Source organism: Salmo salar, chromosome ssa17 (assembly GCF_905237065.1).
Source record: "Salmo salar chromosome ssa17, Ssal_v3.1, whole genome shotgun sequence".
In the NCBI taxonomy this organism is placed as follows: Eukaryota; Metazoa; Chordata; class Actinopteri; order Salmoniformes; family Salmonidae; genus Salmo; species Salmo salar.
This window is the reverse complement of record NC_059458.1, coordinates 9443818-9467875: the sequence shown is the minus strand read 5'-3', so window position 1 is coordinate 9467875 and position 24058 is coordinate 9443818. Positions and strand designations below refer to the sequence as shown.

The window sequence follows — 24058 nt, the reverse complement described above, 5'->3', positions numbered from 1 at the left end:
AATTGATTAGAACATGTTTAATAAAGCACAAATTCAGCGCAACACAAAGTAACAAACTTACATCATCAATTTGATAAAATGCAACTAAGGACAATTGTGTTTTGTTGAACTCAACTGATACAGTTGATTGTTGCGGATGATGTTTCTCTCTACAGCAGTCTCCCTTTTCATCCACTTCACATTGTCCTCTAGTGATCTCAGTTTGGTTTGCTTGAAATCTCTGGAAAAGAAAAAACAACAGTGGAGATGCAATATGATCAAAGATTGGAATGATTATAACCAAAGCATATGATTAACAAAAGGTTGTGTGCATTATATCAGCATAAATGTAGATAATAAACTCCACACAGATCCTTGCCATAGACACAAACCAATCTGAGAGATGCAAATTTACAACAACATGGTTGCATTCCAAATGGCAGCCTATTACCTATATATAGTGCACTACTGACCTGAGATAGACTAGTGTCCTGTCCAGGGGCTGTACTTGTCCATCAAGCTACAGAAACAGGAGATAGGCCCGTGCTCCTATGAGCCATTCCTCAAACTATTTTTTTACTTTTTTTTTCACCTGAGCCCTATCGACAAAGGTCAAAAGTAGTATACTACACTATACGGAATAGGGTGCCATTTGACACGCAGATCAAATTGGATATCATCAAATCTTTATGCAGATACATCACCACATTCCTCTAGTGCCATACTGTAACTTAGCCTTTTTAGCTGCAGCTAGTCCATAGAATGTCAACCGCAAAGGCTTGGAAAGATTCCAGTCCTTCTGAAAATCATTGGATTTATCCTGCGCCCCATGCATCAGGCAAGCAGGGAATGATAGGTCAGAGGTCATCATCATCACCCTGTCTGTCTCTGTGTGTGTGTGTGTGTGTGTGTGTGTGTGTGTGTGTGTGTGTGTGTGTGTGTGTGTGTGTGTGTGTGTGTGTGTGTGTGTGTGTGTCCACTTGCATGTTGGTGCTTCGGGATTGATATGTGGCTGAAGCTCAGAGAAACAGGGAGCAACGTATAGCAGCAGCAGCTGTTGTGGGGGGTCAAAGAAGCGTGTCTGACAGCCAGTCAGTGAGCTGGGGGGATTGGGGAGAGGAGAGAAAAAGGGTGCACCTACCTGGGCCAGGGAGGTGGGGCTAGAGGCGGTGGAAGATGTAGATAGGGCAAGGGTGCCTGACTCCCACAGGTGCTAAGAGGCTAAAAGGGCGTCATTACCTGCCGGGGTTAACACCATGGCCTGGAGCAGGTCGGAGAGAGAGATGATCCCCCTGCACACATCCTCTTTGTCCACCAGGACCAGCCGATGGACCTGAGGGGAAAGGATGGGGACAGGATGAGGAGTGGAAGGGGAGAGGATGGAGAGAGGAATGGGGCAGGATGGAGAGAGGATGGAGGGCATGATTGGGAGAGGATGGGGACAGGATGAGGACAGTATGGGGAGAGGATTGAGAGTGGATGGGGGCAGGATGGGGAAGAATGGGGAGAAAATTGGTGCAGAATGGGGACAGGAGGGGGAGAGGATAGGGGCAGGATGGGAGTGTGTGGTGGGAAAGGGTTGGCCGTGGTTACACAACAAGGACGTACTGGTAATTAAGTAGAGTAGAGCAGAGCAGTAAGCAACATAGGGCTAATACCTATACAGTCTACAGCTAATACACTGAAATACATAAAATACTAGTGGCCTAATGTCACCAAACCTTCATAACTCTATATTTCATTGTGTGGGCTAATAGAGCTAAATGTTACAGCATGTCATAGCCCATTACTTTTACGTGTTTTTAAAACAAACTCATAGGTGGAGTGGAGAGGCAGGGCCACTGTGACAGAGGACATGACCTGGGTCATATTCAGTAGAGCACACCGTAGCAAAAATAACAAGTGTTTCTAATTGGACACGTTCAGGTAGTCCCTCCCTGTTGCAGCCCGTTTTCTTCTATTTGGTGACTTATGAACACAACCCTGGGGTGAGCAGAGTGGGACACTGACCTCAGCCTTAATGATGCGATCGATGATGGTCTGCAGGGTCTCGTCGGGGAGACACTTGATGACGCCCTCGACGAAACAGCAGCGCCGTCGGATGGCCTCCTCCATGGACATGTTCAGGTTGTTGTATGTCTTCTGGGCGTCCAGATTCTGTCTCCGAGAAGAAGAGAAGAGGCGAGAACAATTATAATGTACACAATGCACCAACAAAGACATGAAGGGCTTTATTTTGTATAGTTTTCAGGCGAATTAAACTGTAAAGGGCAGTTTTGGGGTACGTACAATCACATCAAATCTGGAGTAGAGAGCCACCACCTTGCCTTGGTGTAGAAAGGACAGTGAGATACATAGCCTACCTACATCTTACAAGTAAAACCTTATTTTGAAGGGCACCTACATAAGGACATACACATATACTGTACGAGTCAGTGTTCGACTTTGAACTAGAGATGAGGTTAACCCACCTTGTTCGTTTACTACGGGCAGTGCGGAGACCCTCCTCTCTACAAACACAGACAGGGCATCGTAGACTGAGGCCGTCTGCTGGACCGTGGCAATGTTCCGGAATGTCCCGATCCCAACGTCCTGGATCGTCTTCTGCATGAAGCAGGGTTTTGGGACTGTCTCTTTCTGTGTAGAGTACTTTTTTTTTTTTTTAAAGGAACACAAGGAATGTAAAAGCAACACATACAGTTCACAACACCACTGTTTGAAATGGATGCCCAAAACACACAGACATCTTCAAGTCATGTTGTCTTACAAATATATGGAGAAACTTGAGGATTCGCTTGTGCGTGAGAATGTGTAAGACATTTCCGGACACAGGATCGATAACCGGCAATCTGTGGATCTTATACCTCAGTAGGGAATAGATGGCGTCGAAGAGGCTGCAAAGGAGAGGAGGGGAGACTGAGTAGGCCAATAGTCACTGTGTCTAACCCTGGAGAGCACAACCAACATCCACACCTGGGTCGTGTTGCAAAAACATTTTGCTAGTGTGCCCTCCTGAACACAACCTAGAACACTGCCTGTAATTGACTGAATCCCAGCCTCAATTTCCTTAGTCTGTCACTCATTAAAAAAGTTATCAGCAAACGTAACAACTCAGACAAAGCCAGGTGACAGGAGTTGGTTTGACTGAGAGCTGTGTAGATTCACCTGGCGTCTGGAGTGATACTGTGAAGACAGTGGTTGGAGTATTGCAGATACACATCTGCAGACAGAGAGAAATAAACAGAAGGGAAAGTTACAGAAAGACATGTACGTATATACCATAGACATAGAACACTATCGTTTGCCTTCTCTAGCTTTTTTACTAGAATGAATCACCTCGCCATGTTCCAATTTGATGCCTCTCCAGCTCATTCATTTCAACCTGTGGGAGGGGGGAAACATATTGGACAACTTACATTATAAATGATGTCTGTGTCATTCACACAACCAGGATCTTGTCTCCATTGAACATGCTTTTTAGTCCAGGACAAGGCTTAAATGGATAGTCCACCCAAATTACAAAAGGGTTTCCTTAGCCTGTAAGCAATTCATGGACAAGGTAAGACAGCAATCCATGCTTTGGTTTTGTTTACCTGGCCACTGTCACGAAAGGCTAACATTTAAGAATTTTAGTCAAAAAATCAATGTAGGTCAATATCCCCGTTATTAGCATTTTGCATGTTTCATGTCCAAATCATCTTAAAGTACGTTTATTGAGCTACACCATCTAGACACATTGGGATGATTTGGACATGAAATGTGAAACATGCTTATGTCTGGGATATTGACTTGCATTTGGTTCAAATACACACCAATGGGGACCTGTAGTAATGATGGAGAATGTTGATGAAATCTGTTATAGTCAGCATACCTGCGAGGACAATAGAGAGAGAGCTCTTATCACTATTGGGATGGATACGCGCTAGTGTTTAGTCTTCATATCACACTATCCCCAAAACCAGTCCAAGCTTGCAATCATTCAGGGCATAGCGTTGCCATAAGCAAGTAGCAAGAGAGCACCCCCTAATCTCTTCTCTTACCCACAAATCTCTGTGTCTTGCTATCCCAGAGAGGTGCAGCTCGCAAGCCGTTTGCTACAAGAGCGAAAAAGGCTTTCTTCACCTGCAAACATAGGATTTTTTTTTAACATAACCTGTTAACACCGGTCTTAGTAGTGAATATGTTTTAGGAAAGCAGCACATGAAATATTGCTGCAGGGAAAAGGGAAAACTGCTATAATTGTAGCTGTAATTACAGGAAAGAGGATTTGAAATGTCATACCAAAAGGGACCATAACCTTTCCCTTGGGAAGTGGAGGGAGATTAAATATCTGGGTTGAGTTCAGCAGGAAGAATATGTTCTAAAACGGGGAGGCACTACGTGAATTTGTCAAATAAGAACACAGATTTTAGTTTCCTGTAACCTGTTGTAAGACGTTTTGCTACGATGTGCCCTACTGAACACGACCCTGGACTCTTTTTTTTCCTTCTCCCCCTTATTTTGTATTGTTCAGTTTCAACATACAAGTGATTTACAGGACATTGGACTCTTACTTGTAGTGTTGTGTCAAATATGACCAGTTTACAGCTGGTTGGAATGGCCTCATAGCAGCAATGATTTTTCATGAACTTCATGTACATCTCAGCATCGGCCTCTGAAGTTATGGGGAGGTGAAATGTGGACACACACACACACAGACAGTTATAGATCCCCTATACACCTCATTCCACGAAACAGACACACAGTGTACATGCATACACAAACACTGAAGGTTACCTGAATTACCTGCATTCTTCAATTGTTCACGCATCTCTTGAAACGAGATCTAGACCAACAGAAAAATACACCAACAACCTGAATCACTCTATAACACTTAGATAATAGTGCTCTAAAATCTGCTGGAATGAACCTCGAAGGAAAAACACTCAGGATCAAGGTGAACTCAGCTCTAAACCAAAAACACTGTTTTACAATCCAATAGACTTTTTACCCCAGCTTTATTCCTTGTAGTCCTACACGTTTCAGTTCTACACACACTTCTCAAACACAAATCCGGCCAACTGTTCCATGACCTACCTGCCTTATAAGTCTTTTCTCCATGAAAGAGTTGGCCACTACGCACCCAACAACAAACGCTAGGTCCTGCTACACGCAGGCTCCTCTACCCACTACCCACAAACCAGTTGGGTCTATATTAGGAGCAGGAGTCTCAAGTGGTATGCAGAGGGCCAAGGGGATGGGGGTGGGGGGTGAGGGGAGAGGGGTGAGGGGAGAGGGGTGAGGGGAGAGGGGTGAGGGGAGAGGGGCAGGCAGAAGAGGGGTGGGTACATTCCTCTCTGACATATTCCACATAGTTTCTGTGTGGATTTTAGGACCATTACAGCATGTTGTTGATGTGGTTCCTGGCATTGTGACTGATCTGATATTTTGCACAGAAGCACAGCGTCAGAAATGCTCACGCAGACTTGGCATACTAGGACTACATGAGGTACAGCAGTCAAAATGACGTGTTGTGTTGTGATATGGATATGTGCTGAAGTGTTTGGAAAGGCGTGCTATGACTCTGGTGATGGGTGTAACTACGTTGACTGTTTTGATTCAGCTGTAATGGCTTCCTGTTCCCATTGGCATTGTGTTGTTCATTGTGATTTGCACAAGCTTGAGGACAGCAGCAATAACAGGAAATTAGGTGAAGTACACTACGTTGTGCAAAGTTGTTGCTGGGAAAATTGCATTTTAATTGTGTTTCCTTGATTCCTCACATCCTCTCAAAACACATTGGAGAAGATGGGGGCTCACATTCACAAAGAGTATCAGAGTAGGAGTGCTGATCTAGGATAAAGTTTAGCCTTTTAAAATCAAATCAAATCGCATGTCACATGCACCGAATACAACAGGTGTAGACCTTACAGTGAAATGCTTACTTACAAGCCCTTAACCAACAATGCTTTAAGAAGTTTAAGAAAAATAAGTGTTAAGTAAAAAATAGAAAATAAAAGTAACAAATAATTAAACAGCAGCAGTAAAATAACAATAGCGAGGCTATATACAGGGGGTACCGGAACAGAGTCAATGTGCGAGGACACCGGTTAGTCGAGCAAATTGAGGTAATATGTACGAGTTAAAGTGACTATGCATAGATAATAAACAGAGAGTAGCAGCAGCATAATAGAGGGGTCTGGGTAGCAATTTGATTAGCTGTTCAGGAGTCTTATGGCTTGGGGGTAGAAGCTGTTAAGAAGCCTTTTGGACGTATACTTGGCGCTCCGGTACCGCTTTCTGTGTGGTAGCAGAGAGAACAGTTCTATGACTAGGGTGGCTGGAGTCTGACTATTTTTAGGGCCTTCCTCCAACACCGCCTGGTATAAAGGTCCTGGATGGCAGGAAGCTTGGCCCCAGTGATGTACTAGGCTGTACGCACTACCCTCTGTAGTGCCTTGCGATCAGAGGCCGAGCAGTTGCCATACCAGGTGGTGATGCAACCAGTCAGGATGCTCTCGATGGTGCAGCTGTAGAACCTTTTGAGGATCTGAGGACCCAAGCCAAATCTTTTCAGTCTCCTGAGGGGGAATAGGTTTTATCGTGCCCTCTTCACGACTCTCTTGGCGTGTTTGGACCATTCTAGTTTGTTGGTGATGTGGACACCAAGGAACTTCAAGCTCTCAACCTGCTCCGCTACAGCCCCGTCGATGAGAATGGGGGCGTGCTCGGTCCTCCTTTTGCTATAGTCCACAATCATCTCCTTTGTCTTGATCACGTTGAGGGAGAGGTTGTTGTCCTGGCACCACACTGCCAGGTCTCTGACCTCCTCCCTATAGGCTGTCTGATCATTGTCGGTGATCAGGCCTACCACTGTTGCGTCAACGGCAAACTTAATGACGGTGTTGGAGTCGTGCCTGGCCGTGCAGTCATGAGTGAACAGGGAGTACAGGAGTGAACAGGGAGTACAGGAGGGGACTGAGCACGCACCCAAGGGGCCCCCGTGTTGAGGATCAGCGTGACGGATATGTTGTTACCTACCCTTACCACCTGGGGGCGGCCCATCAGGAAGTCCAGGATCCAGTTAGAGCTCAAATGGCATATTGAGCTCAAATGGCATATTGCTTTCTAGGGTGTGTGTGTGTGTGTGTGTGTGTGCCAAGATTGAGCTATTCATCTCACAATGTTGACAACTCACATTACATACTGTCTGTCAAAGTGGACCACGTGGACAGCGATACAGACCTAAATGACAAATGAAAACCAAACCTTTAAAAGGGTCAAACATTTTATTACATTTTTTACAGATTTCTACACATTGAATGTTTTGTACATTGTTTACAAAATTCAAGGATTTCGTGCTTCAAAATCTCAGTCTGATTTGAAAAGGTTTTATTTAGATGCTTCCAGAAAATCAACAAAAGCCAAAGTTCATGTCCTAGGGACCACAGTGCCTCATGGCCTTGTCAGAAACGTGTCAACGTAAAACCAAGTCAAAATGTACAAATAATCACAAATTCCCTAGCAAGAAACTATCTTGAGTAGAAAAATATGAGAAGAGCTAACTGTTTTTCCGGGATGAGAGACATAGAAACAGTATTACTTAGGATTTACATCCCCATTCAAGGAATTCTATTTCTATGGAGAAAGAAGACATGTTCCATTTTTGAGCAGGTAGAGAAGACAAATGGTTTGTGAGTGATTGAGTGGCTGTTACTGTTGGTCAGGTCTCCCCAACCAAATGGGTATGTTAAAGAGGGCTACTAATTAATTGCAGAAAATGAAAAACAGATCTCTTAAAATATATATATAATAATAATAATTGTGTTTTTCACAATACAACTCACCCATATGAGGATGTTAGGTTTCCATGAAAAGGTTATTGGATGAAAATTGCAATCATTAGATACATTTCCAAAACAAATCATGTTTGATGTTAGGCGCCATCATACTCAAAACGCTTATTTAAAAAAAACGGCAAACAGTAGACTGGTTATGACCTATTTGAGTTGCGTGGCATTCTGTTGGACAAACATGAAATCAGAGATAGCCACTGCATTCTGTCATGGTAAAATAAATAGTTACTTGAAAAATAAACTAAAAGCCCGCACTCTCAGAGTTGCATCTCACCCAGTGCTATCCGAGTTCAGGGTCATGTTCAGAAACAAATGTACTTGCTGAACTATCTTCGTTTACTGTTGCAAAGCGGTTTAAAACATTTCGCTACAATGTGCCCTAATGAACACGACTTGAGGGGCAGCCATACTGAGATATGAATTTCATGTTTTTTCACTGGAATAAAAAAATCATTTAAATCTCTACTGTTGTTCAGTGCAGGGACCAGTAGCCATCTGAGGCTTTGCTGGTCTAGTTATTATTAACATACCAAAAATGACCCAACGACTCCACGGCAAATCAAATGCAGGCTAGCTAGTTGTCTCTAGCTTGAGTGCAAGTCTGTTTGTGCCATCATTCCAACTCCTTCTCACTCATTGTCATGCAATGTTTGGCTTGACAAGGAGAGCAATAGAGTTGGCAAGAGCACAAACAGATCTGGGACCAGGCTTGACTCCCTTCTTAAAGCACTACAGTACTGACTTAGAAAGCAGCCTTGCTTTTATGGAGACAACTTACTTTCTCACATTCTCAAATAGCTATGACGTCGCATCAAAACTTAACTCTTCCATCTAAAAACATGACTTATCCCAACTCCCACAAGCCCCCATTTTCAAACATAAGTAAAGAGTAGGTAGCCTGGGTACCAGTCTGTTTGTTCCATGATGCCATCATTCCACAAACAAATCTGGTACCCAGGCTAAAGATCAGGTAGTAACAAACGCTGTGCGAGTATGGTAGCCATGCTTAAACATATTTTGGTGTATTTTTAAACCAAACATGAAATATTAGTTTGTCATGTACACACCTTCTAGAAACACCCATTGAAAAGCTATGTGATCCAACCTTTGAGAAATAAAATGTTAGAAAAGATAAGTGTCTGAACACAGAACTCAGATCTCACGCTGTTATGAGTTCATCTTACTTATTTACACCAATTCAGCTGGCAAACCACTGTACAAAATGTGCTACTCGCCTTTAGGGGCCCTTATCTCAAATTTAGACAGTATATGCAAAAAAAAGCAAATACAAAATAAAATTTCACTTCCCTTTCACTGCAACGGATGCATTCTGAAAAACCAGCTGGTTTCATTTGGAGTCCAGCGTCATCGTCATTGAAGGGTAACGATAGTGGCTTGTTTTGTCCGTCTGTGTCTAGCTGGGCATGAGGAGAGATGGGGCTTTCTCGATGGGCAGCATGAACTGTGGGCAGCAGGGTCCGACACGGAGGGGTGCCATGCCAGTCAGACGGGAGTCCAGGAGCATCGGGGTGGCTCCGTAGAGGAGGGGGGCAGGGGCCAGCCACGGTGCTGCGGGGTGACCAGGGGGTCCAGGCTCAAGTAGTGGAGCAGAGGTATTCCGTGGGTCGCACTGGATGGAGCCAGGAGGGAGGCTCCCCACTATAACTGGGCAGCCGGGGCAGTGCAGAGAGGAGGCGGACAAGGCTGGTTCAGTGTCAGGCTGGGGGTGTGGGTCAGTGTGGCTTAGCGAAGTGAGGATAGAGCCCCATAGACACAGTATAGAGGTCTGGGAGGAGGTTGGCGAGCCGTGGTTGTGGTCGTCGTGGGTGTGGAGAGTGCCAGGCCGGCGGTTGTGACTGTCGTTGCCCAAGACGCAGCAGCGAGGGAGGTCGGATGCTGGACTGGGGGTCTCTGGGACTGGGAGCAGGCCTAGTGGTGGTGGAGAGAGGCTGGAGCTCGGCAGGTGGACTTGGCGGACTGGGGCCAGGGGCTGGCTGCTCCTGGGGAGGCTGGTGGCGATAAGGCCCGCGACACTGGTCAGATACACCAGCCCCAGCATGCAGGTCACCTGGAGAGAGGTGAGGACGTGGATTTAGTGGATTTCTTTCATTATGTTTTTCCTTTCCCCCCCAAACTGACTACTTTCAAAAGTGTTGCTTCTTTCAATCAACACATAGTTTGTGGGTTTCTGCAATTAGCAGTTTTTGGAAATTGATGCGATGGAAATGTTATACTTGTGCTTTTCTAATAACTAATTTCTGTGTTCTATTCATGTGCTGTTCTAATAACCAATTTCTATGTTGATGTAAGTGACAGATTTAACGAATCCTCACTATCAGCATCTACAATTTGTTTAGAGAACGAAAGATATTTTAGTTTCAAGGTCCCAGTTTAGAGAGAAGAAGCCTTGTGAGGTATTGGCCTGTCACATGCATGACCCAGTATTGGTCGGTCACATGAATGAAACAAAACGGTAACGATTAATTAATTATGCACATATAACTTGTCTGTGTATATCCGTATACAAGACAACTGCTGGAACTGCCCCAGCAGAGCTTCTGACAGACGTTCACTATGGTGCATTAAGTTTGATGGAACCTCTCCAGCACGCTGACAAATAAACAATGATTCATCTAAGATTTACTTTGAGTGTCCCTGTGTAAGAATTTCCATGACATTGACATGTTACTTTCAGGTGTGTTTCTGAAACCATCGTTGTGTCCATTCGGCACAAAGCAGGAGAAAACATACTACCTATACGTGTTAAATAAGAAATGCTATTTTCTATTTGAAAATGTTCTGCTACGATGTGCCCATACTGAGCATGACCCACGACTCAGTCCTTCAGTGCACTGTGGACCCCACTGCCCGTGCCCTCTGACCCCTCCTCACCTTGGCAAAGTGCAGGTAGATGGCCGTCAGTGCCTGTCGCCACGCCGCCTGCTCCAGCAGCACACAGAGGTCAGTGTAGGTGAACCAGCCTCGCTTCATCCCCTGCTTCTCTGCAATACTGGAGTCACAACAGGCCTGCGTTAATATACACACACACACGGACCACACTCTATGCAAACACAGAGAGAGAGAGACGGACGTAGAACAGAGTCTGGCAAACAAATGACTGCGCTCATGTGACACACACAACCAACCCTTTGTTTGAACAAGCAGCTCTGTATCAGATCTACAGTCCCTATGCCAGCCAAATCACCACAAGAACGTGACACTACTAACTTAGTTCTTCCCTGAAGAATCATGGGGCCTACAAAAATAGAAGTCTCTATGACATTCCCAACCCTTCATAGCTTCTTGTGTTTCTAATGCATTAGGAGTCTCACACACACATACCCAGATCACAGGCCAATGTTTTTCTTGCGGGGATGGTCAGGGGGTCAGAACATAATTACAAATATTTTATAGACCACAAATTGACTACAAGAAGCCCAAACAGATATAATATTTGACTAAAACAATCATTTCAAATCTGGCATACATGTGTATATGATCACATATACTGTATCGCTCTCTATTATGCATAGGAATACTTTGGAACAGAGTTACAGAATTAAAAACACATGGAAATAAAAATAAAACATTCTCCCACATTTCGTGGTATCCAATTGGTAGTTACAGTCTTGTCTCATCGCTGCAACTCCCGTACAGACTCGGGAGAGGCGAAGGTCGAGAGCCATGCGTCCTCCGAAACACAACCCAACCAAGCCGCACTGCTTCTTGACACAACGCACATCCAACCCGGAAGCCAGCCGCACCAATGTGTCGGAGGAAACACCGTACACCTGACGACCTGGTCAGCGTGCACTGCGCCCGGCCCGCCACAGGAGTCGCTAGTGCGCGATGAGACAAGGATATCCCTGGCGGCCAAACACTCCCTAACCCGGACGACGCTGGGCCAATTGTGCGCCACCCCATGGGCCTCCCGGTCGCGGCCGGCTGCGACAGAGCCTAGGCTCAAACCCAGAATCTCTGGTGGCACAGCTAGCACTGTGATGCAGTGCCTTAGACCACTGCACCACCCGGGAGGCACATGGAAATAATTTGCTGGTGGTTTTACATTAGGTGGCCAAATAAAAATCACCCAAAATTCGGCCCGCAGGGCGACAGTTGGAGAAACCTGCACTAGCATGAAAAACTATCTACGTGAAAACAAGAACCACAAACCTGGTTTCTAGTTGATTCAGTATGCCAAAGTAGTCCACGGGCTCAGTGAAGAGGCTCCACTCCTGAAACACAGAAGTGAGAGCAGCTGTCAGATTGCATATTATGGCCATACAAATACAGTACAATGGGATTTAAATATTAGTGATGGGCGGGTTGACACAACCTACAGTCCCCGTGGTTAGAACTGCGGGCGGGTGGGTTTAGGGTCATGAAATATTGTGTGGATATGGGGGGGGTACAGCGCAGAGAAGCACGAGATTGAACTTCACTCAACTTTTTAGAGTTTTACCCGTTAGTTAACACTATTATAGTTTCCGTTTACTGTGGGAATTGTGATCGAATCAACGCAATATTAGCCACTTTCAATACAACAAACAGAAACAGAACTAACTATGCAAGACTTAGTATACAACACTATCTATGCAAGAGATTTTGTTGTAGACAGAAAGCATCAGAGTAGGATACTATTGCATTGACAGGCACGACTCAGGCCCGTACTTTACACAGACCGGTGCGCCATAACCGATCAGAGCTTCACTAGGCCTCGCCATAACCAATCAGAGCTGCAGTAGGCCTATATGCAAATAGGCATTGCCATGGATTGGTGCCACTTACTTTGAACTGGACTGAGTTTACAGCATGAGCGGTTGTGAGTATATGATGTGTGCACATTTGTTCAGATCCTTTTCTAGTTAGTGAGTTATTAGCCCAGTCATAGATCATTTCTAAATCAGCAATGGGGGACCGATTTCTTCCTACAAGAGCACAAAACGTGTCGGGTACAGAGCATTTTTTTTGTCTTAAAGGGACAGTGTTGTATTTTGAGACCGGCTTGAAGAAGCTAAGTAGCCAATAGGCAGAGGGTAGTATAATTTGTCTGATTCTCTGTAATAATGGTATGGGAATAAGGATGTATTTTATTTTGTAAAGTGGTTTCTCACGTCAAACAACATTTTCAGTCACATCCTTGTCTGAAGGACAAGTGGATAAACAGGTTCATGTCAAGCCCTGTGTGTTTTTTTTATCATGGAATATACAGTACCATTGAAAAGTTTGGACACGCCTACTCATTCAAAGGTGTTTTCCCATTTATTTCTACTATTTTCGCCATTTTAGCATAACAACAAAGACATCAAATCAACACATATGGAATCATGTAGAAACCAAAAAATGTGTTAAACAAATCTAAATATATTTTATATTTGAGATTATTCAAAGTAGCCACCCTTTGCCTTGACAGCTTTGCGTACTCTTGGCATTCTCTCAACCAGCTTCACGAGGAATGCTTTTCCAACAGTCTTGCAGTTCCCACATACTGTATGCTGAAAACTTGTTGGCTGCTTTTCCTTCACTCTGTGGTCCAACTCATCCCAAACCATCTCAATTGGGTTGAGGTCAGGGGATTGTGGAGGCCAGGTCATCTGATGCAGCACTCCATCACTCTCCTTCTTTGTCAAATAGCCCGTACCCAGCCTGGAGGTGTGTTGGGTAATTGTCCTGTTGAAAAACAAATGAAAGTCCCACTAAGCACAAACCAGATGGGATGGCGTATCGATGCAGAATGCTGTAGCCGCCATGCTGGTTAAGTGTGCCTTAAATTCTAAGTAAATCACTGACAGTGTCACCAGCAAAGCACCCCCACACCATCACACCTAAATGCTTCACGGTGGGAATCACACATGCAGAGATAATCCGTTCACCTACTCTGCTTCTCACAAAGACATGGAGGTCGGAAGCAAAAATCAAAATAATTTTGACTTATCAGACCAAAGGACAGATTTCCACTAGTCTAATGTCAATTGCTCGTGTTTCTTGGCCCAAGCAAGTCTCTTCTTCTTATTGGTGTCCTTTAGTAGTGGTTTCTTTGCAGCAATTTGACAATGAAGGCCTGATTGACACAGACTCCTCTGAACAGATGATGTTGAAATGTGTCTGTTACTTGAACTCTGAAGCATTTAATTGGGCTGCAATTTCTGAGGCAGGTAACTCTAATGAACATATCCTCTGCAGCAGAGGTAACTCTGGGTCCTCCTTTCCTGTGGTGGTCCTCATGAGAGCCAGTTTCATCATAGAGCTTGATGGTTTTTGCGACTGCACTTGAAGAAACTTTCAAAGTTACCCCCCCCAGATACACCCCAATCGTAAAACGCTTTTGGGAAGGGGCCAGGCAGAAAAAGTGACAATGTCGAGTTCAATTCAATAAGAGAAAAGCTACGAAATGGAGAGTTGAAAATAAAGAAAAGGGGGGGGGCAAGAAAAGTAATGTTTGGGAAAGATTTGGTGAAGTGGTAAAAGATGATGAAAGCAGTGCCGGCTATGTTATGTGTAATGAATGTGAGGCACTATACTTTAAATAAGCATATGACACTTCAGGGAACTGTAGCCTACTGTTCAGATGGGTTAAATGGAAACTGAAATCTGGACACTGGTCTATAACCTCTCACACAGCCTTAATATTAACTCCTGCAGAATTGAGCATTTCTTGCAATAAAATGATACACCAAATGTAGGAAACATTTTGACCCGAAAAGGAGTAGAGAAATATGATTTCTTTCTTTCAGCATCTTGAGAGAAAGTGAATGCGCAGTTAGATATCTGTAAGAGATGTCATCTTTATCAGCATCATAAAAGCTGATAGTATTTCAACCACATTAAATATGCATCCAAGCTGAACTGAATCTTTTCAGAAACCCGTTGGGTAGTTTTCACAGCTTTCTATTTCCTTCCAACCAGTCAAACTGATGCTATTTGGAAATTTACACTGAAAATATTTCCGTTGTTTTTGTCATTGCATTTTCTCCCGGTTCCTGAACGTCTTTGCTCCGTTAAAGAAGCAGAGACAACAGAACATTTGACCAATGTCAACTGAATTGAAGCATTCATTCTATCGATTTATGACATTCTGGTGAGCAAGGGTTTATTTAGTCTTCTAGGGAAACAATGACAGAAGAGAAGCTGCATGCATCTAATTAGAGACAAGATGATTAAAAAAAGCCTACCAAAATGTCAGAAATAAGCAGAAACATATCTAAATCAGGCAACAACAAAGAATCCTGCACCTTCTGTCAAAAAAATTGTTCTGCCATCTCTGACTGTATCCTACAGCGCTTTTTCTATATTAGTGGGTTAGGGTCGGGCCTCAGATTTTCATTGCGGGCGGATGGGGGTGAACTAACGATTGGACCCACGCACCACTATTAAATATATGGCTCTGAGTAGGACCACACGTTTCTGGGCCTGTGGTATAGTATGTAATACCACGTATAACTTACAATGGCATCGAGGAAATTCATCTCCAGGGTGTTGACAGTCTGGACGTCCAGTTTTCCAGCTGCTCCCCACTCGTCGTTGAACACCTCCTCGTCCTCCCCTTCGTCGTACAAATACTTGCTGGCAACCATCTGGAGGAAAGGCGACACAGGATTAGGAGGTTAAGATCAGTCCATATGTCATAGAAAGCAAGTTGTGTTCGCATCCATCTCACACATACTACACAGGAGATTCCATCTTATTAATTCTATTGCTTGTTATTTTTGACTTGACTATTGTTATTGACTGACGTACTGCATTGTTGAAGAAGCAATTACATAAGTATTTTACAGCATCTTTTATACCTGCTGTAAACTGTGCGTGACGAATAAAATGTGATTTGATAACATGACAGGATGCTTTCCCAGACACACTCTTATGCCTACCCCTGGTCTAAAAAGCACATTGCGGGCAGCTGCAGGAAATTGTAAATTGAACAAGAATTGGGTGTAGTATATGGGTCTGGGCCCTACATGCCCAGCAATTACAGAGACCCATGTTCATAACAAGCTGTACTGTGCCCATCACATGCATAGCCTTGGCCTAATTCTGGTGAGAGGACCTAATACTTATCACATAGGCTAAATAGCCTTTGTCTAATTCTGGCGGGACAACCGGTGAGTTCCAATCAACCAAAAAAATATTGTCACATGCTTTGTAAACAACAGGTTTTATTTATTTCACCTTTATTTAAATAGGCCATGGTGGCAAAGTAATTACAACATAGTAATTAAACACTGGAATGGTAGATGTGCAGAAGATGAATGTGCAAGTAGAGATACTGGGGTGCAAAGGAGCAAGACAAATAAATAAATACAGTATGGGGATGAGGTAGGTAGATAGCCCATCTGTAAGCAGCCCATCTATGTACAGGTGCAGTGATCTGTGAGCTGCTCTGACAGCTGGTGCTTAAAGCTAGTGAGGGAGATATGAGTCTCCAGCTTCAGAGATTTTTGCAGTTCGTTCCAGTCATTGGCAGCAGAGAACTGGAAGGAGAGACGGCCAAAGGAGGAATTGGCTTTGGGGGTGATCAGAGAGATATACCTGCTGGAGCGTGTGCTACAGGTGGGTGCTGCTATGGTGACCAGTGAGCTGAGATAAGGCGGGGCTTTACCTAGCAGAGACTTGTAGATAACCTGTAGCCAGTGGGTTTGGCGACGAGTATGATGCGAGGGGCAACCAACGAGAGCGTACAGGTCGCAGTGGTGGGTAGTATATGGGGCTTTGGTGACAAAACGGATGGCACTGTGATAGACTACATCCAGTTTGTTGAGTAGAGTGTTGGAGGCCATTTTATAGATGACATCACCGAAGTCAAGGATCGGTAGGATGGTCAGTTTTACGAGGGTATGTCTGGCAGCATGAGTGAAGGAGGCTTTGTTGCGATATAGGAAGCCGATTATAGATTTAATTTTGGATTGGAGATGCTTAATGTGAGTCTGGAAGGAGAGTTTACAGTCTAACCAGACACCCAGGTATTTGTAGTTGTCCACATATTCTAAGTCAGAGCCGTCCAGAGTAGTGATGCTAGACGGGCGAGCAGGTGCGGGCAGTGATCGATTGAATAGCATGCATTTAGTTTTACTTGTATTTAAGAGCAGTTGGAGGCCACGGAAGGAGAGTTGTATGGCATTGAAGCTCGTCTGGAGGTTAGTTAACACAGTGTCCAAAGAAGGGCCAGAAGTATACAGAATGGTGTCGTCTGCGTAGAGGTGGATCAGAGACTCACCAGCAGCAAGAGCAACATCATTGATGTATACAGAGAAGCGAGTCGGCCCGAGAATTGAACCCTGTGGCACCCCCATAGAGACTGCCAGAGGTGTAGACTAACAGTGAAATGCAGATCTTGGGTCTGGTCATAAGCAGTACACTACAAAGGCAATAGGGTGCCATTTCAGACGCATCCAACCTTTGGCCCACATACCATGGAGATAAGGAAGAGATCCGAGGAGGAGATCTTTTGCAGGTATTCGGGGTTCCTGTGTCGTAGCCTTTCGATGTAGACCAGGGCCAACATCATGGCACATGGAGAGATGCACGCCTCCCTGAAAAACAGACCAACTATATTAAGTTATGGAGACCATTACATGCCCAGAAAGGAGAACAAGTGTCAACATTCACTGACAACATACCTCGCGACATGAGCAGCATATTTCTTGTGCAGTTTTCGAATTGGGCTAGGGGCAGATTTCTGAAGGAGTTCCACAGCAATATCTAGAAATCATATTCAGAACATAAGAATCAATCATTCAAATTCACAACATAATAATCAACAGTCACACATGGACAGGACATAACCTAGCAGACAGAATAGCTAACCTGTAACAGGACAGGAAAGGGAATCTAGAGAGCCGTCTTGGTCCAGGCCATAGTACAATCGCTTCCGCACTCTCTCTGACAGTTTCTGATGTCCAGGAAGAAACTGAAGGCAGATCAGAGAGCAAAGTGAATCATTGAGCTAAGGGCCTACATGACAAAAAAGAAAGAACCTGACATAACGTTAGCTAGCTAACATCAAGTTAGCCAAATTTACACAAGCAAGTCATGTCAACACGGTTGGAATAGGTTAGCTAGCTAACCGTTAGCAATCCCACAAATTGCCTCTTATAGTCGGTTGTCCTACTGTGTTTGCTGGCTACCGTTTTACGAGGTTAACGTTAGCTTCAACTTCACGACTTGTCACCTAAATCCAGAACAACCACAATCACATGTAGCTAACGTTAGCAGGCTGGTTAGCTACGTTAACGCGTGAGCTAGTACTATACTGTACAGTAAGCGTTAACCTTGCCGTGTTTTGATGTTCAATTATAAGGCATACAACACGTGTTGTTTAACCTGGTATGCATATTTAAAATGCGATTATTACCAAATAAGTCTAAAGCTCACATCAACCCGTTTGCGGTCATACTTAACTACCTAAACTAGCCAACTCAGCTAGCGTCACTCGCCTTGATAGGCTAACTTACCGTAAACTCCTGAAAGTCAGAAAATTGAAATGTTCGTTCACTAAACAATTCGTTGAAATCCATGCTGTCTATCCAACATTAGCCAAATAGTAGAAATAGAAAAGTCAAACTGAAAATAGATACATAAAACGGCGTCTGGTCTTACTCAGGCTAGCTAGCTAGCACAGCAGTAACCCCCGTTGTGATGGCTGACAAGCCCGCTTATAAAACCAATCAGCAGCTGAGATGGAGGGAGGGAACAGTCTTGGGAACAGTTATGCAATGTACTGTATGGATACAAAATGTCTAATAATATAAATCTAGCAATATGGTAAATTAGCAAAAACAGAGCCCACTTTGTCATTATACATCTTTAATTATACAATTTATTAACATATATACAAAGTAAAAACAAACCATTTATGTATTTGACTTCCAGGCATGGCTTAATGCCACACATACATTGGAAGAGTGACAAAGGCAAAGATCACACTACAAACAAACTATGCTCCCAAATCACATACAAAAAAGTTTGACATTGTGTCAAAGCAGTTAATATCTTTACAAAAACGTTGCATTTCTGGAAGGCACAAATGGAATGGCATCAAACACATGGAAACAATAGTTTGAAGTATTTGATACCATTTCCACCTATCCGCTCCAGCCATTGCCACAAGCCCGTTCTCCCCAATGAAGGTGCCACCAACCTCCTGTGGTGTCAATGTCACTCACGTCACAGATAACATTTCAAACTCATGGTGCATTAGTGTAAATAATTTGACTGCACCAGTTTGCACATATTGTACACCTACAAAATGATTGAATGCTGTAGTGGTGGAACAATTATTTGGTAGCAGAACATCTCTAGCTCTTTCTGCAGTCACAAATGCATTTGGGATTCATCCATTTATTTCACAGTCTGAAATAACTTTTCACGATGTAAAGTCTGCTGCGCACCATATGGATGGTAAGTATCTCCATTTCCACTTCCCCTTGATTAATGCAGACAGTTTCCAATTCCGATTCAACCACAAACCTGTAACCCTAGGGACTTCACGTAGATTTGAAGTCCCCATTCTCTCTCAAATAAACTAAAGTTCAGCTAAATGGCTAGATCTTCCCTTATGGCCCGTTTCAAAATAAATTAAACAGAATTTGACAATAAATAAATGGAGTGTGATTATTATCAACAGATATTGACCAACTCCACACTGCCTTGGGAATGCAAGGCAGTGTGGAGATATTTACAAGTTCAAACACAGACTAATTTCTTCCATTAAAATAAAGATACAGTAGTTCTGTACTAAACGGGTAGCAGCATAGACAGGCTTGAGGCTTGAGTTCATTGAGTTCATGCCTTTCCCTGAGGCTCAGTTGGTAGAGCATGGTGTTTGCAACGCCAGCATGGTGTGTGCAACGCCAGGGTTGTGGGTTCGATTCCCACGGGGGGCCAGTATAAAAATAAACTAAATGTATGCATTCACTACTGTAAGTCGCTCTGGATAAAAGCGTCTGCTAAATGACTAAAATGTAAATGTAATTCATTAAGGTTTGCTTTTACGCTACTAATTTTGTAAATTCTATCGATTCTGTTCTCTTTAATATACTGCCAGTAGTTCTTATTGATCACCATTGGTGACAAATAAAAGTTTTGCATGTATCAGTCAACACCTAGACTGTACTGTACATGATAATGCCCAAGTCTGTTTGGAGTTGCAGCTCAAAAAAAATCTAATTTACAATGAACCTGTTCAATAAAGATCTCTAGATGCTGTAAATAAAACAAATACATTTCTCAACCCCTAAACATTAGTCAACCATTTAAAGTGTTGTGAGACACTCTGCCAAACTGCCTATACCTGCGCTTAAGGGTAGGTATTCGTCTACTTTGGACTTGCTGCCACTTCTCTGGACGGCTGCAATCAAACGACTTCAGACAGCAAGAAGACGGATTATACTGAGTCCTGGGTCGTGTTCATTAGGCACTAATCCCTCATGGACAGATGCACGTAACATAACTGGTATATTAGTGTTTTCAACAGACTGTGGGATGCGACAACAGCCACTGATCATTTGGAGAAATTATGATTTTGCAGGTGTTTGCATCGTTCAAATTTTGGAAGGGGAGGGAACATTTGGCTTCTAAACTTGCCCGTAACTTGCAGAAAGTGTGTGTGTGGGGAGGCTACAGCCCTGCTTCCGCTGCTCATTCTAGTGTCTTTTCCAACACGTCTCTCCCCAGAACTTTATCGAGCATCTGACTCAATTTAAATGTAGATGTTTTTTGCATTGGATATTAATTACGCACGAAACAGGTCAAAACAGACTGCAATAAGGAGGGACTACCTGGACATGTCCAATAAGAAACAAAACGTTTTAAAACATTTTCTGTTAATTAACCAAATGAACACGATCCTGAATACACTTAAAAACAACTGGCCTGAGGCATTCATGGCACAAACATTTTGATTGAATGATCAAACATAAAATACCCAATAAATATGTGCTTAAAACTTCACTCATAACAGAATTAACCTCAATGGACAGATACCCTAAAAAAGACAAAACAGCCTTTTGAGGTATCTAATCCTCTCCCTGCATCCCTCTTTGTCCTCCTCTGTCTCCTCACAATGTCTACATATCCTTGACCTCTCACTCTAGCCTCAGTGGCTCCTGTGGCCTGCAGTGACTGATGGGGGCTGTAGTTTCTCAGACTTCCTGTCTTTGGCTTCTGTGTCAGAGGCTGAGTCCTGTGCCTGTTGCTGCTTCATCCACATGTCACAGTACAACCCTTCCTTAGCCAGCAGCTCATCATGCCTGGGAGGGAGAAAGTGGAGAATATGTAGCTACAATGGGGACACACAATCACCATTACCATCATCAAGTACAATGTCAAGATGTTCCCACATGGGCACTATAAGGTGTTGAGAATAGGACTATAGTGTGAGAAGCATTCAACATTGGCCTGTCCCATTCTTGGCATTTACATACATTCTTTAGATGTTTGTTTCTTGAAGAGCATAAAACAATATTTTGATTGGAATAGGCTTGTGGAGTGTGCAGCAATAGAACAAACACTCATTCAACCATTCACTCACCGTCCTCGCTCTGCTATCTGACCGTCACTTAGAACAAGAATCTGGTCGGCACCGATGATGGTCGACAACCTGAAGACAGACAATTCACAATCCGACTATAGACCGGACAGATCCAAACCATACAAACTCAGCATTAGAGGGGAGAAATGTGTGTGTCCTAATCACAGCAGGTTGTTGGCACCTTAATTGAGGAGGACAGGCTCGTGGTAATGGCTGGAGTGGAATGGTATCCAATACATCATGATGCAATTCCATTCGCTCCGTTCTAGCCATTATTATGAGTCGTCCTCCCCTCAGCAGCCTCCACTGATCATACTGTATGGGTTCCCTCCTTACATGCATTTTGTTCCAACTGAGACCCATCCCTTACCTGTGAGCCACGACGATGGTGGTCCGATTGGAGCACACTTTGGTTAGCGACGCCTGAATGTTGCGCTCCGTCTGTGTGTCTAGAGCAGATGTGGCCTGTGCAGAGGGAAAACTTTATGAGATAAGTAACATATTCAAGTTCAGTGAACTCGTATTAATCCACTGCAACACAATAGGAAAGGGGTTCAGTGGTGTGGGGGCAAACAGTCCCTCTTCAAATATGTTAAGAAAGCATCTTTGGCTGGACTGGTGAAAGCTAAGTGACAGAGCCAATGCGTTCAGCTAGGGTTGCACATTTTGGGGAATATTCACAGGTGAAAACTTTCCGTGGGAATATATGGGAATTAACAGAAATATATGCAAAGTAATGTTAATACTATTAAATGTAGATGTTTTTTGAATTGGTTATATTTACCATATCATATGGAGACAGAAACATAAACCTTTTACCTTTTCATAAGTAGACATAATGGCAAATGATTAAATCCTTCCAATAGAAATAAAAAAATACAATTTAGTGACTAATTGAACTTTAATTAAATGAGTTGACTCTTCACATGGGATGATTTCACTGAACAGCAAAAGAAAGGGAATACTGAATAATCACCAATGATCCATCGCATCTCGCAAAAACGTTTTCAAAATACTGTTGAAGTCGGAAGTTTACATACACCTTAGCCAAGTACATTTAAACTCAGTTTTTCACAATTCCTGACATTTAATACCAGTAAAAAAATCCCTGTCTTAGGTCAGTTAGGATCACCACTTTATTTTAAGAATGTGAAATGTCAGAATAATAGTAGAGAATGATTTATTTAAGCTTTTATTTCTTTCATCACATTCCCAGTGGGTCAGAAGTTTACATACACTCAATTAGTATTTGTTAGTATTGCCTTTAAATTGTTTAACTTGGGTCAAACATTTCAGGTAGCCTTCCACAAGCTGGGTGAATTTTGGCCCATTCCTCCTGACAGAGCTGGTTTAACTGAGTCAGGTTTGTAGGCCTCCTTGCTCACACACACTTTTTCAGTTCTGCCCACAAATGTTCTATAGGATTGAGGTCAGGGCTTTGTGATGGCCACTCCAATACCTTGACATTGTTGTCCTTAAGCCACTTTGCCAGAACTTCGGAAGTATGCTTGGGGTCATTGTCCATTTGGAAGACCCATTTGCGACCAAGCTTTAACTTCCTGACTGATGTCTTGAGATGTTGCTTCAATATATCCACATAATTTTCCTGCCTCATGATGCCATCTATTTTGTGAAGTGTATCAGTCCCTCCTGCAAGCAAAGCACCGCCACAACATGATGCTGCCACCCCCATGCTTCACGGTTGGGATGGTGTTCTTTGGCTTGCAAGCCTCCCCCTTTTTCCTCCAAACAGAACAATGGTCATTATGGCCAAACAGTTCTATTTTTGTTGTTTCATCAGACCAGAGGACATTTCTCCAAAAAGTACGATCTTTGTCCCCATGTAAAGTTGCAAACCGTAGTCTGGCTTTTTTATGGCAGTTTTGGAGCAGTGGCTTCTTCATTGCTGAACGGACTTTCAGGTTATGTCGATATAGGACTTTTACTGTGGATATAGATACTTTTGTACCTGTTTCCTCCAGCATCTTCACAAGGTCCTTTGCTATTGTTCTGGGATTAATTTGCACTTTTCGCACCAAAGTACATTAATCTCTAGGAGACAGAACGCGTCTCCTTCCTGAGCGGTATGATGGCTGCGTGGTCCCATGGTGTTTATACTTGTGTACTATTGTTTGTAGAAATGAACATGGTACCTTCAGGCATTTGGAAATTCCTCCCAAGGATGAACCAGACTTGTGGAGGTCTACATTTTTTCCCCCTGAGGTCTTGGCTGATGTCTTTTTATTTTCCCTTGATGTCAAGCAAAACGGCACTGAGTTTGAAGGTAGGCCTTGAAATACATCCACAGGTACACCTCAAATTGACTCAAATGATGTCAATTAGCCTATCAGAAGCTTCTAAAGCCATGACATTTTCTGGAATGTTCCAAGCTGTTTAAAGGCACCGTCAACTTAGTGTATGTAAACTTCTGACCCACTGAAATTGTGATACAGTGAGTTATAAGTGAAATAATCTGTCTGTAAACAATTGTTGGAAAAATTACTTGTGTCATGCACAAAGTAGATGTCCTAACTGACTTGCCAAAACTATAGTTCGTTAACAAGAAATTTGTGGTGTGGTTGAAAAACAAGATTTAATGACTCCAACCTAAGTGTATGTAAACTTTCGACTTCAACTGTAATTCTGTAAAATGATAGTCTAGAAACGAAAGCTTTGGTTGTCTTCCTCTCAGGCTTCCACGTCTTCTCCCTGGACCTCC

At 43.4% G+C, this 24058-nt stretch overlaps 3 protein-coding genes across 6 annotated transcripts in view; all 3 read right to left on the bottom strand.

Moving 5' to 3' along the window:
* Positions 1-2: 2 nt before the first annotated feature.
* On the bottom strand, positions 3-5145 carry LOC106575098 (5'-AMP-activated protein kinase subunit gamma-1). 4 transcript variants are annotated; one of them, XM_014151287.1, is made up of 13 exons: positions 5056-5145; positions 4756-4804; positions 4533-4633; positions 4020-4101; positions 3792-3850; positions 3316-3361; positions 3145-3199; positions 2747-2873; positions 2451-2628; positions 2269-2306; positions 1990-2136; positions 1219-1312; positions 3-220 (listed from the first exon to the last, which is right to left on the bottom strand). In XM_014151287.1, exons 1-13 carry the CDS (start codon positions 5077-5079, stop codon positions 198-200), a joined length of 1023 nt encoding a protein of 340 aa, XP_014006762.1. In that variant the 5' UTR covers positions 5080-5145; the 3' UTR covers positions 3-197. The 4 variants fall into 4 exon arrangements, 3 of the variants coding, with proteins under 3 accessions (XP_014006762.1, XP_014006761.1, XP_014006763.1); XR_001321687.2 differs by lacking the exon at positions 2269-2306; XM_014151286.2 differs by lacking the exon at positions 3-220 and having other exon boundaries at positions 229-1312.
* Positions 5146-7228: 2083 nt separating this feature from the next.
* cnppd1 (cyclin Pas1/PHO80 domain containing 1) lies at positions 7229-18507 on the bottom strand. The gene is made up of 8 exons (XM_014151293.2): positions 18263-18507; positions 17616-17718; positions 17429-17510; positions 17221-17341; positions 15260-15388; positions 11988-12049; positions 10707-10824; positions 7229-9882 (listed from the first exon to the last, which is right to left on the bottom strand). The coding sequence occupies exons 1-8, from the start codon at positions 18323-18325 to the stop codon at positions 9229-9231; spliced, it is 1332 nt and encodes a 443-aa protein (XP_014006768.1). The 5' UTR covers positions 18326-18507; the 3' UTR covers positions 7229-9228.
* A 79-nt stretch (positions 18508-18586) lies between these two features.
* The window catches only part of LOC106575100 (ATP-binding cassette sub-family B member 6), a 31026-nt gene continuing 25554 nt past the window's right edge, over positions 18587-24058 (bottom strand). Inside the window, exons 18-20 of the mRNA XM_014151292.2 lie at positions 21710-21804; positions 21340-21408; positions 18587-21058 (exon numbers count right to left, since the gene is read on the bottom strand). Coding sequence (XP_014006767.2) covers positions 20905-21058; positions 21340-21408; positions 21710-21804 — 318 coding nt within the window. The 3' untranslated portion in view covers positions 18587-20904. The remainder of the gene's footprint in view (positions 21059-21339; positions 21409-21709; positions 21805-24058) is intronic.

What these genes read in the sequence shown, in the direction of transcription:
- LOC106575098 (XM_014151286.2), bottom strand. Translation starts at nt 5,079, where the DNA reads ATGGAGAAAAGACTTATAAGGCAG. An exon ending in TATTTGACACAACACTACAA is followed by an intron (nt 4,102 to 4,532) that starts GTAAGAGTCCAA and finishes CTATGTTTGCAG; the next exon opens with GTGAAGAAAGCCTTTTTCGC. An exon ending in ACTCCAGATTTGATGTGATT is followed by an intron (nt 2,137 to 2,268) that starts GTACGTACCCCA and finishes TCTCGGAGACAG; the next exon opens with AATCTGGACGCCCAGAAGAC.
- cnppd1 (XM_014151293.2), bottom strand. Translation starts at nt 18,325, where the DNA reads ATGGATTTCAACGAATTGTTTAGTGAACGAACATTTCAATTTTCTGAC. An exon ending in TATGCTGCTCATGTCGCGAG is followed by an intron (nt 17,342 to 17,428) that starts GTATGTTGTCAG and finishes TCTGTTTTTCAG; the next exon opens with GGAGGCGTGCATCTCTCCAT. An exon ending in ATCTCTTCCTTATCTCCATG is followed by an intron (nt 15,389 to 17,220) that starts GTATGTGGGCCA and finishes CCTTTCCTCCAG; the next exon opens with ATGGTTGCCAGCAAGTATTT.